Genomic DNA, 21187 nt, shown 5'->3' on the forward strand with positions numbered 1-21187 from the left:
ATACAGTGACAGACGGACAGACACACAGACAGACACACGGACGGTCAGCGGATCTTTGGATACGAAACCTTAAAAAGGAAAAACTCAACGTCGTCGTAGACAGGCTGTCAAGGAGAAGGCAGAGAACCGACATGCATGGAAATCGCTTCACCGACAAGAGTCTAACTCTTAAATATATGATGATGAGGTAGAAAAACTTCGCGAGCCCTTAAAAAGCTCTGCTTTTTGCTAGTATATATGTATGTCGATATCATTTTTGACAGGTTAATAAACTAAAATCTGTTTGAACACAACTTGAAACCAAGTGGATCTATTTAAGGGAGTCGAGTCATAAATGTTCTTATCTGTGAACAAACTCGTGACGTAATTAGCATAATTTTCCGTCAACGTAGTTCGTATACTCTTTACAACCAAGCTTAGGCAGTAAACAGCTGATTCTATTAAATATATAAGTACGTTGTTTGCTAAAGAACGGAAACTCGCCGTTTATAGTCATAATAAACTTTAATGTTTTATTGTCACTGGTTTCAACGAAAACACTATTGTGAAGTGTATTTACAAAATGATTAAGAGCTAGAAAAAGTGTTGAAAATTGTAATTTCATCAAAGTTAGCGCGTATGAAATGATTTAAATAAAAAGAAGTGGTTTATTGTCATTTAACCTGCAAATATAAACATTAAGAGGCCGGTCGCCGTATTTTAGTCGCAAAAATGTAATATTGATAAATTTAGTCTGTAAAATTGTACACTTTTTGTTACCTAATTGAAATAACAAGTACTGGTTTCTATTAGCACGTCCTCTTATCTTGCCTTTTATTAGATCAATTTTTTGAAAACAGACTCACAAAATTAGTGATGTTTTTTTTTTCTGATGGACGTTTAGGTAAACGCGCATAAAGCACTGATTTTGTCGCTCTTATTTGTAAATTTCGTAGTTTGCACTGCTAAAAATGGTAAATTTGTATTACACATATTCTGTACTTGACCTTTATCAGATTACAGACTTAGAGTTCGAGAAAATGAAAGTTAAACGAATTCAATTTTCTCCAGAAATGACCTCAAAACAAGTGACAATTTCTCCGAAAATCTACTTATTTTCGACGTAATTTTGATACTTTAACAATCTAGAACATTTGCTGAAACTATTCTTGTACATCAATTTGTATAATTTACCACCATAATTTTTTGATGAATTTTTAAAAACTGCCCCTTCTCTTCATATATTACCGGCGACGCACGCTCGCGACCTCATTATTAAAAGGCAAGATGAGAAGACGTGCTAATAGAAACCAATACTTGTTATTTAGATATTACGTAACAAAACGTGTATAATTTCAACGACTAAATCTATCAATACCTAAAACTAAATCTAAATCGTTAAAAATAATCAATAAACTAAAACTAAATCGTTCTGAGAATGAGAACTGCAAAGGTTTTTAAAAAATCTTCAAGTTATCTTCTGCTGTATAAATCACTGGTTAGACCCCACTTAGAATATGGCTCTGTAATTTGGAATCCACTATATAAGAAATATGCAAATGCTATAGAAATGGTTCAAAAAAAGTTCTTACGGGCATTACATAGACGATTGACAGGAAAACGTCTTCCGTACGTTGATCTGTTGCGCTATTATTAATTGCAGTCATTAGATACCAGACGCAAATGCTGTGACGCAATTACTCTCTTTAATATCTGCAAAGGTCACTTTAACAGTATAGACCTGCTGGAGCTCATACGGTTCAGAGTCCCAGCTCGATGCGGCTCGCGCTCTAATGCTTTGTTCTCGGTTTCCACCGCCTCTAGTAACGCCGGTTTGCGAGCCCCCTTACGTCGTATTTGTAATACTTACAATAAAGAATTTACTTCCATCGATATATTCAATGTCGCCAAGCCCAAATATCGTAATCAAATACTCAATATTCTCAACGGCCAACATAGTGTTCGTCAGTAATGTGTCGTCATCATTGCTATAGTATCGCTTATTTATTAGTATCGCTACTGTCATTGTACTTAATTGTACTTAATGTTACATATATTGATTAGATTGGTTGTCAGTATTTCCAAGTTTTTGGTATTTTTGTTTTCTTTTCTCTTTCATTTTAATTGTAGTACCTATTTACAGTACACATACGCATGGTCTGGAACACTTGGTAAACTTGTATGTAAACATACCTCTTAGTTAAGTCCGTTTATTTTAAGTATGTTTTAGTGAGAGCGTTTAAGGAAGTAAGTGTCATCTCAATCATATATGTACCTAACAATGTAACCTATTATCCTGTCGCATACCTCTGTTGTTTCTCCAATAAAAAAAAATAAAAAAATAACATTTTTGCTCCAAAATCGACACCGGCCTCTTAAAGCATAGGTAGGTACATAGGACTGGCCGTCGTGTTTGATACGTTTACATTGTTACCTGAGTAAGTAAGTTACTTAAGTTTTTTCTACATGATGATGTCAATTATATTATTATTATTAGTATTTACCATTAAGAGTCCCCGGCAAGCACGGTTCTCCATACAAACGTAGTTACGCTCTCATTTTAAAATGACTCGCTACATTGCTCTGAAACTTTGTACTTACAATAAGATAAGGTATATCCAGGTCTGTAATTAGTTTATGTAGCTTCAGATACCATAGCAAAAAAAAATACAGCGAATTTAAGTTTTTCATACAAAACTTGTTTTTGCTTTAAGTATTTCGTTTGTTTCATAAACTGGAGCTATATAAACTAATAACAGACCTTGATATACCTCATGTCCTATATATGCAAAGTTTCGTTACAATCCAATCCGTAGTTTTAAAATGAGAACGAAACTCCGTTTGTATGGGAAGGTGAAATTCGACCGAGCTTGCCAGTACCGTGTTAAGGCCACGAATCTTGCTGAGTGGCCTTATTGGGTACGAAATTGAAAAGCTTGATTATATCACTATTGTATTCAATACCTTTTCTGCGAGTTAACAAATATAATACTTTAAACTAGTAGAATCATACAGGTAAACAAACCAAAAGTATACAGCTAAGATACGCGAGCAGCCGCGATACCTTCATACTCGTAGGGTAGACTGGGTACTGTTGTGACAGTTTTGGTTTGATCGCCCATAATTTTGTAAATTTACCAGTTAGCTGGGAGAAAAGTGACTTAAATCGTAATTTGAATATTTGCCTACGTAAAAATACTATAATATTGTCCTTAATTACGCTGTATTAGAGATTAGCTCAAATAAAAAAAAAGGGAAATTGTCACAACCAGCCACACCCCAAGGACGGTTGTGACAGTGGTTAAGGTCGGTAGTGACATGCATACAAATACATCCAAATAGTTTGTAATGACTTTTATTGTTAGAAATATTTAACAAAACACAACATAATCTTCTTCTTAACAAAGTGAACCATTACTTTGTGGCAAAAACCTAGAATCTGTGATCACTTCTCTTCTTAAAACTAATAATGCACTGTAACATCTAATGTTTTACAAAACATAACATACCTAATCTTCTTTTAAAGAAAGTTAACCATTACTTTATGGCAAAAAAGCTAAAATCTGAGATCACTTCTCTTCTTACAATTAATAATGCACTGTAACATCTAATGTTAACATGTAATATATAACATTTAACAGTCTTCTTCGTCACAACCGTACCCACAAAATTTGTCACAACGGTACCCAACGCACACTTTCGAAAACAAAAAATCACCATGACTGAGCCAAATGAACTGCGTAAAAAGTAATTACTCGTAAGTATAATATTCAACTATAATATTCAAGCAATAACAAAAAAAATACAAGGTAATCTATCTGTGTACAAATAACAGTAATTACAAAAAGAAATCGTACAAAAAGACTTACTTTTGACTGTCGAAAAGCAATGTGGCCTCCTGCTTATGTTACCGTCGCGCACCGGCTGACGCAATACTGGGACACGCGTTCAGACTTGCATGCTGGTTGTCTTTCCCCTTGCACCCCTCCCCGCGATCCATATAGTTTCGATGTTATAACGACTGTCACTACCGTACCCTGGCACAATCGTACCCAGTCTACCCTAAGCGCCCCGGCCGCCGGGGCCCGGCGGGTTGGTCAACGACATCTTCTCGTAACTATGAGCCCCTGGAACTTGCTCCTTGCTAAATTCAAATTTTAGACAGTATTTTTCTCGATTTTGGCCACCGTAGCCTATGGAGACTAAAAAGCAACGCTAAGCGGTTTTCGTAGTCTATGGATGTTGCTATATTAAGGATGTCACATGCGCGTTTTACTATACAACCTAAAATGAATAATTCATTTGAGCTATCGTTTTGTGTCGTCCTCTTGACCGCGGCGAGCTGTGATTGGTCAATTTCATAATAGTGACTAAACCGATTCGATATGAATATTTAGTTTAATTGGGAGCCCATACATAAATACTTTTTATGTAAATTTACAGTTTGGCATTCGAAATCTTAATTTAACCATTACAGTCGTCGAGCAGAAAAAGTGTTTTTTTTTTTTCATGAAGAGTTAGAGAGAGCACAGACATTCCATAGGACGATTGAAGGATGAATTTGAATTAGGACCGATTTGAAAATGATAATTTTATCCTTTGTGATATAAAATCATCCACGTATCGAACATTGTTCTAAAAAAAAACTTCCTAGTTCCAAAGACCCAGACCATCAAACCAAATAATGTTATCAAATGGGCAAATAAACTGCGAGGAATATTCTGTGACATACTTTGTGTATTGATAAATGCGTCGCATGATACATTCGAATTCCGTAGAGCTATGTTAATTAATCGATAACATTATACGCGAGTAGATAGATACTCTTTAATTACATATGCCTAAGTATTACTTAATGCTGCGAATGATTTCAATGTATTCTATTAACCCACCTACATCAAAGTAGTAAGCTGAAATTCATCAAAGTAGTAACTTATTTTACCTGACCAGGAAAAGTGTGCTACTTGTAGTATGAAACGGAACTTAAAAGTGTATCAATAAACCATGAAGTTATACCTAAGTCATACTTTATTAACTATCCTTACATCCGTGCAATAAACTTAAAACTAAGGTACTTTCGAGTGCCGCTTTTCAATTGTAGGGCCAGACAAAGATCACGCGTTATTCAGTTTCTTTATACGTGTAATTCGTGTAATTCAGTTTTAATTAATAATAAGTGTTGAAATCATGGAAATTTAACAACAGCGCACTAGTTTCAGTGTTATAGGCGTGATTGTATCACCTGCTTATTAATTTCACTCTCATAACAATGTTTCAAGATGAACAGGTACACAAACCTATCGCAGTGCGTCTAGTGCATAATCAAAACAATACATCATCACTGATGATTATCAAAACCTTTAGGGTACTTCTTGAAATCCTGCTGAATTATTGAATGCTTGCAAAGCTGAAATTTGGTATGTAAGATAGTCTTAACATAAACAACAGAAAAATTCAAAAACTTGAAATTTTTAGCCCCTAAGGGGAAGGGGGGGGGAGAATTTTGTATGGGGAATTCGGGTTAAAGATATTTTTTTATTTGTCTCAAAAGAAACATTACATTTCACTTAATGAGATAGGTCGATACATGCAAAAATTATGTTGGCTACTGAGCGTTAACAGTAAGTAATGCAAAATACATATTATGTTTGCTAGAGGGACAGTAATAACAAAATGAGCAAAACAATAAAAACCGACATAAGCTAATTAACAGATAATATCTTCTTGTGATGTTTTTATATTCCCAAGTGTGCGATTCTAAAACACGCGGCGGGTAAGCATAGATTCCTTTGTTACCGGCTCAAGGCGAATTCATAACCGATTTCGTTGAAATTTGGTATGTAGATATTTTTTGTTATGGAGAAGGATATAAAATAGTGAAAAGAGCGTTAGGGGGAAAAAGGGGGTTTTGTTTGTATGGGGAATCAGTAAAAAGATGCCTCCAGATACGTATTTCAGGATTTTTAATAGTAAATTACGCTGAACCCTTTAAATTAGCAGATGGAAGATTGTCTTAAGCAACTTACAAAAATAAGTGAAGTCCCACCAAAAACATTTTCAATTTTTCATGTAAGCGCGAACAAATGGACCCTAATGTCCCTAATCCCTCACCGGCGCCGAGATAACAGCAAATATCCAACGTGCAAACAAAGAGACAAATTTATCCCACCAAAAACATTTTCATGTAAAATGTTGCCAAGACGAAACCATAAGGCTCGCACTGTTAAAAAGTTATCAGATCTCTTGTAGAGCCAAGCTTCTAACTCTACAAGCCCTAACTTCACAAACTCTACACCTTAGTCAAATTATGTGGCTGAGGCAACGCCAGGTTACCCACGTGGCCCATTGTAAAGTCCAGCTATCGCTTTACAAGAGCTAATCGTCGAGCTATCGCTTAACCGTACAATATTCGTCGTATATATAGCTCCCAATACCTTGACACTGGCTAATTAGTCCCAATTAATTTAAAAAAAACCGGCCAAGTGCGAGTCGGACTCGCCCACCGAGGGTTCCGTTCTTTTTAGTATTTGTTGTTATAGCGGCAACAGAAATACATCATCTGTGAAAATTTCAACAGTCTAGCTATCACGGTTCATGAGATACAGCCTGCTGACAGACAGACGGACAGCGGAGTCTTAGTAAGAGGGTCAGGTTTTTACCCTTTGGGTACGGAACCCTAAAAAAACTGAATTACTACTTCTACTACATGCGAAAATTGCGAAAAGGTTACTTGTTGGGTTCTTCTAGCCAAAATTAGCATTAAATTTAGATCCCCATATTTACTAGAGGTAGAATTAAAAAAACAGTTTCGCGTTTTTCACTAAACATAGTGAGATGGGAAAATATCCGCAAGATAGGAAATATACTAAAAATATAGCAACCTATCTAGACCTCTAAGGAGCCAGTTAACCAGGATGCTTCTCGGTTTCACGTTCATTACCACGGTGACATTGAGCAGATTGCCACGTGGGCAGACGGGCTGACTCGTTTATTAGTAAACATGAGGACCGTTTACCCCATTATACTCTGGCTGGCGAATTGGATAATTGATCAGTGGAAAGTTATTTTTAGAAATGATACCTGACAGAAGCTGTTGTGAGGTTTTGAAAAAAGAAATTGATGGTAATAACCTAAATAATTGCGTTTGTTAATTTTGTTTGCGTGTGCAATTGTACGTACTACTAGGTATGTTTTAATACTTCTAACTATTATTCTCGATATCATTGAAAAACAAAATTGGCCAAGTCAGAATAGGCTAAACAGGGGCTATTAGTAAGTATTTACGAGTATCATGTACACACAAGCAAAAGGGAGTGTTACTTACAAGCTTAGCCTACAGCGCGATGTTAAGGTGACCGATGGATCAATAAGCAAGACAAAAACGGGGAAGTAAAGAGAACCTTGTTCAAGTCCTTCTGTCAATCGTTCTACACCAGCGGCCTGTGGGTTAGTTATACTCAGAGAGCCCTCAGCGCCTTACGAGTCCTCTATAATAACATGTTTAGGGTGCTGATGGGGCTCCCTAGATTCTGCAGTGCATCGGGCATGTTCGCCGACGCACACGTAGAGGACTTCCACGCCATTATGCGTAAAAAGATCATGTCCATCAGAAGCAGAATACAGGGGAGTGCCAACAGCATACTAAATATGTTAGCGGACAGGCCAGACAGTCTTTTACAAAGACATTGGATGTCCTAACTTATAAACCCCCATTCAGGGGATATATATATTTTAAATTAGTGTGTAATAAAAATAGTTTTAATATAAATAACCTAGCTTTTAAGTAACAAACTAACAAATTTGGAACACCGTATCTGGATAAAGAAATTATTTATTAATTATTATTATTTATTTAAAAACTGTAAATTAGAACGTCAATTACTAAATAAAAGTGGATAGTTTAGTCAATATTGACCTAATGTTACTATGTATTAATAGTTAAAACCGGACTTTACGGATATTGTTAATAATACATATAGAGTTAGACCAAGATAAGTCTGCAACGATTTTAATAGCACACGCAGACTGCCTGTGACCACGAACGTAACGTCACGTTCGAAACGTCAGGCCATAACGTAAGTGTAAATAAACGTAAGTTTTTACGCGATAAAGTCCCGTGTTAGTTTTAAAATTATGAGTGAAAATCGTGTTAGTTTAAATCAATATAAATATATACAGTGGTACTACGTAAACCAAATTAATAACTAGCTTTAATCTAAAATAGGCCCTTGGGCATTGTACCAAGGATGCTGGCGGCATTTCCTCGCTGTATCGCAATGCAGATACGTTGAATTATTATAATTATAAGTGCCAAAATATGGTCAGGTACTTATGTACGTTTATAGGTATTAAAATTTAGTATAGGTATGTATATTTTTTGCGTTTGTGGACAGATCACGATGTTGTTCATATGCAACGGAAGTCCCTGGGGTTTGCCTCAATGGTACCCCTATAGATAGAGTGGACCATTTTAAGTACTTAGGCCATGTGATCGCGACCGACCTCAAAGATGACAGGGACATAGAAAGGGAACGAAGGGCCCTGTCGGTCCGGGCGAATATGATCGCTCGCAGATTTGCAAGGTGCTCCAAAGAGGTGAAAGTTACATTGTTCAGGGCGTTTTGCACTTCCCTCTACACCTGCAATCTGTGGGCTCAGTATTCGCAACGGGCATATGGGGCTCTTAGGGTCCAGTACAACAATGCGTTTCGGGTGTTGATGGGGCTGCCTCGTTTCTGTAGCGCATCGGGGATGTTCGCGGCGGCGCGCGTGGACTGTTTCTACACTACCATGCGTGCACGCGCGGCATCCCTGGTGCGCCGGGTGCGCGGCAGTCCCAACAGCATTCTGCGATTGATAGCGGACAGGGTTGACTGTCCCTACTTGTCACACTGCGAGGGATTGCATTCTCCCGTAAGTGTTATTTTGTTTTAAATTTAAGTCTAGCTGTACCTACCTACTAACCCCTTAGTCTTGTAAGTGTTACTAATAAAATGTGTCTTTGTTACATGAAATAAATGTATTGATTTGATTTGATTTGATATGATATGAACCACATGTAGATATGTCCCGATCATTTACTTACATCGATTACCATTGTTTTAATACTCTAGGTTATACTTAATTATTTATTTTTACTATCCATGAACATATGTTATTATGATTTTAAACAACAGGTTGTACTAGATATTTGTTTCTGTTAGGGGACCAAGACGGCCGAAAGGAAAGAGCCAATTGTGCCGCTAGTAAGTGGTCACTGACTCAATGGCACGCCGTAGTAGATATGACCCACATGCGGAAAGGATTATAGGTATGTTAAAAATGTTGTGCGACACCTTATTATGCAATATAGATGGATTGCATGTTTTTAAAGATATACTAAATACCTATAAATACTTAAATACCTCAGACATTGATTAAGTATCTTCACAGGGTCACGGTATCTTTGTTCATAATTAGTATACGAGAATTTAGTTAATACTAGTGGTTTAAAATCTTGTATGATTCATTTTTCAAAAAAACGTGAATCATAAAAGAAAATCAGTCGTTACTTATTACAAGTTAGTCTAGAACTAAATATATATCTAGTTTAGTAAAATATATCCCAACAAAAACATAAATGTGAAATGGAAGCCAAGTTCAATATATACCTAGACTATGTGTTGTATGCCGACTTGTCGCTTGACTCGCCGATAAAAGAATTGATTTCTATATGGGTGCCAAGTTCTGTGCTGTGTAGAAAATCCTGAAATTATAAAGGATTTGTCTTGGCTAGTTTTTACGTATAAATAGGCTATTATATTTGTTTGTTACATTTCTAAAATTTGGTTTGTTGGTAAAAACTAGCCAAGTCTACTTAATCCTTTATAATTTCAGCAAATAATAAAAAAAATAATAATAATAAAAATAAAATAAATAAATAATTAATAATTTCAGTAATTTTTTAATTTATTTTTTCCACTTTTAAATTTATTCTAAGCTTAATAGCATCGATCGCAGACGTTTCTGCTTGTTAAAAATTAATTTACGCTGTATAGTTTTCTTTTTAGGGTTCCGTAGGAACTTCAAACGGAAAAAGTAAACCTTTATAGGATCACTTTGTTGTCCGTCCATCCGTCCTGTCAAGACATTTTATCTCGGGAACGGGTGGAGGTATCGAGTTGATTTTGAAATCATATAAATACTCAGGTCTACAGCCCCTTAAAGCCGTGAAAAAAAAAGCCGAAACCGAGCTCCGCGTAGTGCCGAAGGCCCGGAGCATCCTGGATGTTAGTTCTTTAATACAGAATAATAGTACAAGTGTCTAAACGCGAAAGCCGAGCTCCGCGTATGCTCGAAGGCTCGAAGCGTCCAGGACAAGTGCCTAAATGCGAAGGCCGAAGGCCTTACAGACCATGTGAAAGTTAAGAAATTTCTTAGGTACCTACATAACTCTACTTCCACGACCCTAAGTGTGGTTTGAAAATTATATCTTCTGTTTCTTATTATTATGCTACATTAATTGCTGACGTGAATCAAACGTTTCTTACTATCAAATAATATGAATATACGAAGAGAAAACGGTGGCGGTTGACAATGTTTAGAAAAATATAGCGTACAGACCAGCGAGGTCCAGCAGGAGCGGAGCTGGTCGTCGGGGAACAGGAACATGTCCAGCAGCGCCCAGGAGCCGCGCCACACGAACACCACCAGCGACCCTACCACAGCGACGGAGAACACGCAGTCTACCACGAATAGCGCCGTCTCTCGTGTACTCTGTAAAACAAACAAACGAACCATGTGTCAGGATATAATCTCCTTCGCTTCGTGTTTATGTTAGTACGTATTAGTACCAAAACAAGTACAACTCGCGAAGGACAACATTGACAATATCATTGTTCGTGACATTACGTAACAATGGGGAGGGATATGATAACTCTATCACCCGCTGGTTTTACCAGTGCAATCAGCTCTACCCTCAGCCCTCACACCAGTGTTACCCTTGAGCCATCTAAGATGTCGCTTTATGTGGGGGCCCATCTTGTGGGAGCGAGTCACCGTCTGCCGGAAATGAAATTGGATACCATTTTAATAGGCTGGTGACGGTTCTCTATCCCATAGCCTAGTATTTAGTCCATCACTTTCACCAAATAGCGTAGTTCATTTTGGATTCCATCAACTCAATAGTCCTTTCACCCTGGTGGGTGCTGCCTCTGCGTGCGTCCCATGATACGGGCAAGGGCAGCATCCGCTCGGTGTACCCCTTACATCTCATTAAAGATTCAAAAGGGCCTCTAGGTGCTTCGGCTCCGCTCACACCTCCCAAATGTCCGGAACACCATTGTTCCATGATGAATAAAAAATAATGAAACGGGTACAAAAACACAACAAATAACACCAAATAACCTCATCTCAGCTTGACGCTGACGTTTGCCAGTGTTGATATGTGATGAGACCTCTATGTAGGTATATTCACTATTCACCAATAATTCCGAGTGCCAGTGTCCAATTGCAATATTGATTTAAATCTCTTTCATTCTATTATTACAACTTCTCTGAAGTCACTATGACCGAAATATGAACTTTCGTTTCCTTTTGTTACTATTTGTTAAAAAAAAATGTTAAACTTAGTTTCAATGTAGGTATAAATGTCAACTGTCAAATAACAAATCCCAACCCCATCTAGTCAATTTAATACGACGTTCTTCGTGCTTAGCGTTGTTACTTTATCGAAAAGCTGTATCTGCCGAATCCTACACCAGCGCGCACTCCATACATCTAGCGCGACTTTAAGTACCTATGGACTCGCGCGTGAGAACGCAACTCGTGCTAGGCGGTCAGAAAAATTATTTAGGAAAATTATATAGGATTCACTCGTGCGTCTGTCTGTCCGTTTTTCGCAGCCTATTTTCTCCGAAACTACTGGAACAATTAAGTTGAAATTTGGTACACATATTTATGTACCTAACTTTGTGACCCAAAGAAGGACATGTAACGTAAACAAATGAATTTTAAAACACGGGAGCTATTTTTGGGGGGTAAATGAGATAATTAAAAAATTAAGTTTTTCAAACTAAAATTTATCGTGTTACATATCAAATGAAACAGCTTATTGTGAGAATCTCAATTTTTTTTTGTAATTTTAAAATAAATAGTTCATAAGTGAGTCGGAATTTATTACTTAGTTTTTTATTCGACATTTCACGACTTTCACGTGAGTAAACGTATGTGAAACGTGAGTTACACATACCTAAAAAATTCATTGTTAAAAATTGTATAATGTACCCTTAGAACGCGAGTCAGACTCGCACTTGGCCGGTTTTTTTAGTATTTAAGATTTTTATTATTCTATATGTGGTATTTTCTATAAAAAGGGACCTTATTGTCGATGGCGCTTACGCCATTATTAACGATGCTCCGATATAAATACAATGCCGCGCGACGCTGTGCGGCGTAAGCGCCATCGACAATAAGGTCCCTTTTCATAGAAAATGCCCCATATAATTATGTTAGTTTGTAAGGTATGTATCTATCGGCCTTAGTATAATCAAAGTATAATATAGGGCCTGAAAATAAATGATTTGATTGATTGATTGAAAAGTATATCAATTGCGATACACTTGCGCTGCAATGTATAAAATTGCGGGTGGGTTTAAGTTATTAAATCTCATTCCAATATGATACTGATATAATACTGATCTGTCTAATTCAAAAGTGACGTTTTTGCACGTTTTTGGTTGAAGGTTGACATAATGCGCAATTCAGCAGGTCCTATAAAGGAGATTGGAACCATCTCATATTGGAATGATGTCAGATCCATGTTAGATACAACCTGTAAGCCTGATACAAAAACAATATGTTTATTTTTGTAAGTTATCATCCACCGATGAAAAAAAGTCTATCATACCATAACCATACAGTTATAACATATACTAATCTATGAACATGACATCATAATATATTATGCATAGACTGTCAAATAACTGGACATTATTATATTAATAAATAATTGGCCAGTTGATTAATTTCGCGAATAACATGTATTACAAATTTTATGTTATGTGTCATAATAATAATCTACTTATACGAAGTTAATTAATTTTATAATGAGTATTGGCCGAATGTTGGTTGCTATAGTAGACGATGATTTATATGCGAAATATGCGAAAAGTTGCTTGGAAAGTGAAATTTGGACAATAGAATTTTGACGAAAAGGCTTTCACCAAGGTCAACACCTATGCAAATATGCACATAAATATTGACTAGAGTGAACACCGTTCAATATCATAAATAGTATGCAACTATGCACACAGAATAGTTATATTTACATAATATAATTTAAGTGTAGTGTACGTTGGCGTTGCAATAAGCTAATATAGCGAGGTGAACGGACACCCTTCGAAGGCCGAGTGCGCGGCCGCGCTCGTTTCCGTAGCGCTACGAACTACGGCGTAACGCGTAGTGCGTAGGCGCCACCATAAGCGGTTTCAGGAGGCCTATCCGAACTAGAGTGGGATTCATTTTTGGAGTTCCAATAGATGTCATGGCTTCTTTTTGATGATTAAGATTAAAAAAAGTGATTTCGTGTGAAAAACCTTGCATGCAGAAATTATTAGTTAAGTACCTATTATAATATTAAGAGTCCCCAGCAAGCTCAGTTCTCCATACAAACGTAGTTACGCTCTCATCTTAAAACGGCTAGCTAGATTGCTTTGAAACTTTGTACTTACAATATGGTAAGGTATATCTAGTCCTATTCGTACTATAATTAGTTTATGTAGCTTCAGATACCATAGTTAAAATAATGAATTTAAGTTTTTCATACAAAATAGGCCAAGCAATAAGAAGGTATAGAGGGAAATGCTAGGAACACAATTTTTAACTCCGTAAATTTGTTTGGACTAGTTAGGAGGTAAACATATCAAAAGTCCCCGGTCGTAGCCCTGGTGCCGCGGGAGAGAGAGGGGTTTGAAGGTTCCATTTTTCGGTTTTTCGATTATATCTTGGATAGTATGGGTCTGAGCGACATGGCCACTTCCACTTATACAAAATGAAAAGTGATTTAATGTGTTACAAGTTATATTAAGTCAAGTTTTTCGATACCTTGTATAGTTTTTGAGATATCCGCTCTTGAAGGTTTATTTGGGGCTCTCAATTTTATTTAGATATCTACATCAATGAAGCTACTAGGCCATGTTTGGTATCGGTTTCGTATAAAACGGGAGTGCCAAATTCATGTATGGTATCACATTGACACCATTCCGAAGTAAAAACATATAAACTTTAAACAAATAACTTTTTTTTACTCCTCATGACGCTTAAACCGCTGAACCGATTTGGTTGAAATTTGGTTGGAAAGATGTTTTAAGTCCCGAGACAGGACATAAAATAGTTTTTATCTCAAAAATCATACTTTGAAGGTGTGAAATTTGGTGTGAGGGGAATTCAGCTTCTTCGCTGTAGTTGAATTCCTGAGGTTAATACTGTTTAAATTTAGGTTTGAAATCATGTTTGGTATCAATTTCAACTAAATCAAACATGAAGACCATCCCAAATAAAATTTAAATCGGTTCAGCGGTTATTGATTCCTCATACAAAATTCCACCCCACTTTTCACACACTCAAAAGATGATTTTGGTTATAAAAACTATCCTATGTACTGTCCCGGGACTCGAATCATCTCTATACCAAATTTCAACGAAATCAGTTTAAGCGTGAAGAGGAGTTAAAAAAATCATTTTTTTTTTTAATTTTGTTTTTCCTCAGGAAAGGTGTCAATGTTGATACCATAAATGAATTCAGCACCCCCAATTATACGAAAACGATACCAAACCCGGCCTAGCAGCTTCACTGATGTAGCTAATTAATATAAATTTACGAAACATATGTAATTCTGTATATTAAGTATCCCGTAGAAAAATATTGTTACAATTGTTACCTACTAATGTTCTTTTGTTTATGTTAATTGCATAGTTTCTAATAAAATCTTAATACCTTTCCAATTAGCTGACCAAGGGCGGGTTTAAATCCAGCAAGCTGTACCCGCACCTTTTTCATTACTTACACCAATAAATTGTTGCATAATGTATAGATAAATACTTACCTAATACTTGCTCTTTATACCTATACTTAAGATCGACTAATTACCTACCTAACCCTTATACTATAACTAAGAACTGCTGTAAAAAGTAATGAAATAAATTAATTTGTATTTGTATTTGTAAAAATGAGAGAATAAAACTTCGGAGCGAACCAAAAGAGCGGATATCTCAAAAACTATACAAGATATCGAAAAATTTGACTTAATAAAACTTGTAACAAATTAAATTACTTTTCATTTTGTATAAGTGGCCATGTCGCTCATTCGCATAGTTTCCGATATATAATCGAAAAACCGAAAAATGGAACCTTCAAACCCCTCTCTCCCCGCCAGCACCATGGTTACGGCCGGGGACTTCAGATATGTTCACCCCCTAACTAGTCCAAATAAAGCTACGAAGTCAAAAATTGTGTTCCAAGCATTTCCCTCTATAACTTTTTATGGGCATTCATTTCCTGGCCTAAAACTTGTTTTTGCTGTATTTCGTTTGTTTTATAAACTATGTTTTATGTGGTTGCCGTGTTTAAACAGGTGAGTTTTTATCGATAATTGCACTCATCTGTCTGACGCTTAAATTATATATCACAATAGTGGTAATTTTATTACGAATACAGTGGTATAAGTTCGCCTCGGTTGTGGTTCACACGGCAACACATAATAGTGACCGGAAAAAGATAGGCAACCTAATTTATTCATGTTGTACAAGTTGTATACTTTCCATTGGAACTTATTTCGTTAGTCAGACAAGTCCGTGAAATTTGAAGAAAAAAAAATATATTTTTCAAAAATTAATTAAAAATAGTCTCGACCATATTTCTTTAGGCAACCCTATTTATTTATGTTCAGGAACATATTTTATTTCATAAAATATAAGTTTCATCCGTCAGACGTATTGGTAAAGGTCAACCATATATAACGTATCTTAGGCTATAGTATAAGCCCAATAAGAGCGTTTTCACATTGTCCGATCCGATATCGGATGTCGGAAGGAAGTAAAATGTAAGATATATGTGTTTCTCTACCTATTTTTTTTTGTATGCATTTAACAAATCATTATTACTAAAAAACGATAAATAACGCAAAAAGGCGGACTTAATGCCAATGGCACTCTCCTGCAGCTGTTGTTGTCATAGGCGCCTTCCGACATCCGATATCGAAACAGCCATGTCGGTTCCCCCCGTCAGCTGTCGGACCGATAATATTTGTTTGTGTGCGTATGTGTACATATGCGTAGGCATAATGCTTGTTGTACTCGTAGTGTGCGTGACCGCTAAAGACGGCGCCCGGGCGGATGTCGGATGCTACATCCGATATCGGATCGGACAATGTGCAAAACTCTCTAATGGCTTCGATACGATGGTGCATCGTTATTACTTACTTACTTCATAAACAGTTTCACATGACATCAACGACTTATTTAAAATCATAAGTTGCTTAGCCTTGACCAAAATAGTACATTATGATACAAGTGTGCATATGATACAGTTGGTCATTACACACGACGCGATATTGTGCGCGCGAGCTGTAAGCGAGCGCGCAATAAGAAAGCCGATGTGTGTAATGACCAATGCACACGCGTTTCATACGACTTTTTCATCACACTTGCGAGAAAAAAAAGAAACTTTCATATTAATCAAATTTTAATAGTTAAAACAGATAGTATTGTGTGTTTCATCTGTCATACTCGTACTGCCGGCCGGGCCGCGCACTGCGCAGGCGGTCGGGCGCGCCGGTGCCCGCCAGTCCGACCAATTAAAGAAGGCTCCAGTCGTATAATATAATGAAAAAGCACGAGTGGAATAATACACTGAAAGAGCACGCGTGTTTAATATCTAGGATTATGAGCCAAAAATCGGTGGAATAAAAACGTCGTTTTGAGCAAGTGTGTTGAAAACGAATATAAAGAGATCCCTTCTGTTCTATTATCCGAAGTTCTACTTCATGTACAAATTATTTGAATTTTCTCGGACCGGAGGTGGATTTAAAGATGACTCACGATAGACCGCGGGCCGGTGCTTCCAGCGCTTCGTTTTCTATGGATAGCACCACGTGATCAGCCGTCATAGGAAATGACATGTCAGACGCCTCGGCCCGGACCCGGCCCGGTCTGGCGTGAGTCATCGTTTATACGGATAAAGTACCTCGCCTATATTTTCATCCCCTGAGCATTGCCAAATTTTATCACCATCGGTTTAGTACTCGTATCGCTCAGCTGTAGGTAGGGTTTGCGGCATGAGTATTGGAAGACTCAATTCATAATAATATATGTAGATAGATAGATGGATATATAAAGCATTTATTTGTTTGCTGCAAATACACACAATTTAGAAATATCGGCAGACAGAAAAATACACAATTAACAAAATGCACAATCGATTAAAACAAAATACAAAATCTTATAAATATTAGAGACATAACACCAACAGGAAAAGCGGAATGACTATAATATGTATATAAAAAAACCGGACAAGTGCGAGTGCGATGGTTCTGTACGTATTTGTTATTATAGCGGCGCTTGTTGAAAGCATTATTTCAGACGGTCTAAGTAGCTACGGTCGAACCTTTAAGTCTTACCTTGACAAAATATACAATTTACAGGTTAGGTTACTTAAGCTTGTTGTACCTCTCAACGTTAAAAATAATCGTAAATCTGATAAAGACCTCTTTAGAATGTGCAAAGTTATACCGGTAAACATGAAATTTGAATATCAAATGCTGAAAAAACAATATTTTAGGATCGAAATACAGCATACAGTTGATCACCCAAAAACGACCAGGCAAGTTACAAATTGCGTGCTAAAGAAACCTCAATTTAAAAACTTCTATGGACGAAGGACATCGCAATATATAGGTAATACCAGACCTCATAAATAAACTCCCAACTGAATGGAAGGCAGAAATCTCATCTAATAATATTGCAAGCTATCTTAAAAGAGCATTGTTGGATCAGCTGTAAGAATATTAGTCGTAAATTTACAGACAGAGTTAATTTCGCATTTACATTATTGTATAATAATATTTAATAATTTCGTAACATAATTGGAGCATCCTGTACTCGAGCGAGTGCAGAACCGGTCCGAACAGAGCGGCCGGCCGGCAGAACAATAGGATAAGGAAAAAATGTGTTAATCTGCGCTCAGTGCAAACGGTTTCGAATTGTTGTAATTTAAATAATAGATTACTTAAATTGAGCATGTTATGAACTTTCCTATGTTGTTGTTATATTTTATTATTGTATCAAATCTACTGCGGATGGTGTACCGAGACAAACCTTACTGGTTTAACGGTACTTTTGTAATTAAGTTGTATATTATGTGTATTTACCTGATTAAAATAAAAATAAAAATAAAGAAATACATAATCTGTGAAAATTGCAACTGTCTAGCTATCACGTTTCGAACAGACGGACAGACGGACAATGGAGTCTTAGTATAATAGGGTCCCGTTTTTACCCTTTGGGTACAGAACTAAAAAGAAAATAATCCGATTTTTTATTCTCTTTTCGCACATCTGCCGGGCTAGCTAGCACATGATTGGCGCGAGAGTATCTCGCCGCGACATAGACCACCCGTCCCCCTTTAATTCATACAGTTAGTAAAAGACGAAATCTATCTCGCGGCAAGATACTGTCACGCCAATCACATGCTCGGCCTACAGACACTAATTTTTCACATAGGTAGTTAGTTTAGGTACGGTAACAGCTGTCACCGTACTCAAACTGTGTGAAAAATGCAATAGTAACTCTCATTACGTCAAAACATTATTTTCCAATTAAAACCTATGTTTAATGTGCTACTATTAAACGCATAATTAAATAAGGTATGTGTTTTAATTTATTATCCGCGACCTGTTAAGATACAGTTTATTTTACGTTTTTTACTAATATATATTTTCTTGCAAAGGATGCCTAATTGCCTATCTACTGATTACCACTAGTGATGACACCTATTTTGTACACACAGCCGAACTATTTTGAACACTATAGGTAAATGGAATTTATTTATAAAGTGGGTATTCACTGTTGCAGCTCGCTGTACATAATTGTCTCCGTTATTTTTTCTTGGCATATTGTTTTTTATTTATTACAAAAAGGCAAGCATTTGACCGCAATCTCACCTGATGGTAAGTGCCGATGCGGTCTAGGGTGGATCATGCTTACCTAAAAGATGTCTATTCACTCTCGATTTAAAAAGATCCAAGTTATAGTGGACTGGGAATAAATTTGCAGGAAGTGAATTCCACTCCTTAGCCGTTCGCATCATAAAGCTGGATGCATAGCGCTTAGTACGAATCAGAATCGAATTGAGCATGCTAAAATTGAAGGCATGTTTACCTGTACCATTACCATCACTATAAATATGGTCGTTTGTAAAGATACAATGTGTAATTTATTTTCCTATTTACTTCTTCTAACTTCTTCCTAGGATTTGTCCCGGCTTAATGCCACGGTTAATGGGAGCCTGGGGTCCGCTTGGCAACTCATCCATAATAGATTGGCGTAGGCATTATTTTTTACGAAAGCGACAGACCCAGAGGGAAAACCTAAACTTAAACAGTTATTAACCTCAGACGTCGCCGAAGCTGAAACCAAAGCTTGTTTAACCTCCGTGCCTTATAACCCTCGTAACGCTCAAGATTCCACTATTTGAACAACTCGCTACGCTCATGGTTCTATTTTGGAATATTTCGATTGCTCGGGTATTAATATTAGCACGAGGGGTGAAACAACAACTACCCCGTGTAAAACAAATAAACAAGAACAAGAATATACATTTTGGAATTGGTGCTTAACGTTATGCCGCCTATCGTCATACTACACAATCATATTTTTTTTTTAAACTAATTGTTTGATTTCAAATTGGCAATTTCAGGTCAACTGTGAAGGTAAGGAGGGAAAAATTATGTGTTATGTGTGAGTAAGGCCTTTGGTAAGGCCAACAGTATTATAACGCAATGACCTGACAGTAACATATTCTACCTATCATAATGAATATGTATTTTGTCCAACGATCATCACAGACCAATCTGCTTTTTTTTTTAAATGGAGATGGTAGAGGTATGGTACAGGTTATTATTATCAAATGAGATATATTGTATTTGCGATACCAACCGTTCTAAACATGGTTGGGACATCAAAGTAATCCTGTGGCGTGTCCACGGCCACCGCGAACGGCGCCGCGCAAATGTTGCGCAGCGAGCGCAGCGCCGCCAGCGACAGCGTCGCCGCTGCCGTCGTCGACAGCAGCGTCTTCGCGCTGTCGCCCGTGCACTCGTTCAGCAGGTTCCACGCCCCCCGCCACGCCCCGACACACGCCACCCCGGCCAGGCAAGTGTACAGTCTCGACAACACATAATACGTCAACCTGCCCCGGTCCGGGCACAGGTACCTGCTCAACTGATTCTGCGTTAAGCAAAACAACAAGTCACAGCAAAATCCGAAGGCGGTGCACATCGCCGCGGAGCCGACACTGTTCTCCGGTAAAACGTACAAGTCCATGAGCGTCCATGTCGCCTTCCAGTAGGCGACCACGGCGGGAGCGACGACGATGCTCGCGAAGAGCGCATCAGCCAGCTCTAGTAGGACGGCATGTGCGCGGGACCCACTGGCGAGAGTGTCCGCGAGGCCGGCGGTGCTGCCCCGCATGTCTGCGGCTCTCTAGGTTCTAAACGCGACTGTATTTCAACTAGTAATTCTAATATCACCGCGTCCCGCCGTGACGCACTACAACTAACTTGTTTGCTGCGACGCGCCGCGCGGTTCGACGCGATAACGACTCGATCCTAGTGAGCTGTCGGTACACTTCGGAGATAAAGGTTCGACGGCTGGTTGCAACTGCACAAGACGGGATATCGGCAATTAAATAGTTTTCTTCTAGTTTACTTCAATTGAATGGCCTTTATCTCAGCCTTATGAATTACTTACTTAATAAGGTGAACGGATTAGGGTGCGTCTTTTGCGGTCGTCTCATAAATCAGACGATGCAATGGGTATTTTTTATTTTCCGCTTATTGTTCAATACTTTCGAGCTGCTTGCAGTTCTGGCGTTTCCTAATTATTTGGTAATTTAGTTAAGTATGCGGTTTTCGTTAAATAATATTAAAGTTTTTCCGTCAGGGATTTAATAAATA

The 21187-nt window shown here is 37.5% G+C and overlaps 1 protein-coding gene across 1 annotated transcript in view; it reads right to left on the bottom strand.

The window, feature by feature from the left end:
- LOC134746303 (uncharacterized) overlaps window positions 1–20829 on the bottom strand; it is a 54395-nt gene extending 33566 nt beyond the window's left edge. The window contains exons 1-2 of the mRNA XM_063680686.1: window positions 20169–20829; window positions 10582–10734 (exon numbers count right to left, since the gene is read on the bottom strand). Of these exons, the coding sequence (XP_063536756.1) occupies window positions 10582–10734; window positions 20169–20702 (687 nt within the window). The 5' untranslated portion in view covers window positions 20703–20829. The remainder of the gene's footprint in view (window positions 1–10581; window positions 10735–20168) is intronic.
- Between the last annotated feature and the right edge of the window lie 358 nt (window positions 20830–21187).

Source organism: Cydia strobilella, chromosome 1 (assembly GCF_947568885.1).
Source record: "Cydia strobilella chromosome 1, ilCydStro3.1, whole genome shotgun sequence".
Lineage (NCBI taxonomy): Eukaryota > Metazoa > Arthropoda > Insecta > Lepidoptera > Tortricidae > Cydia > Cydia strobilella.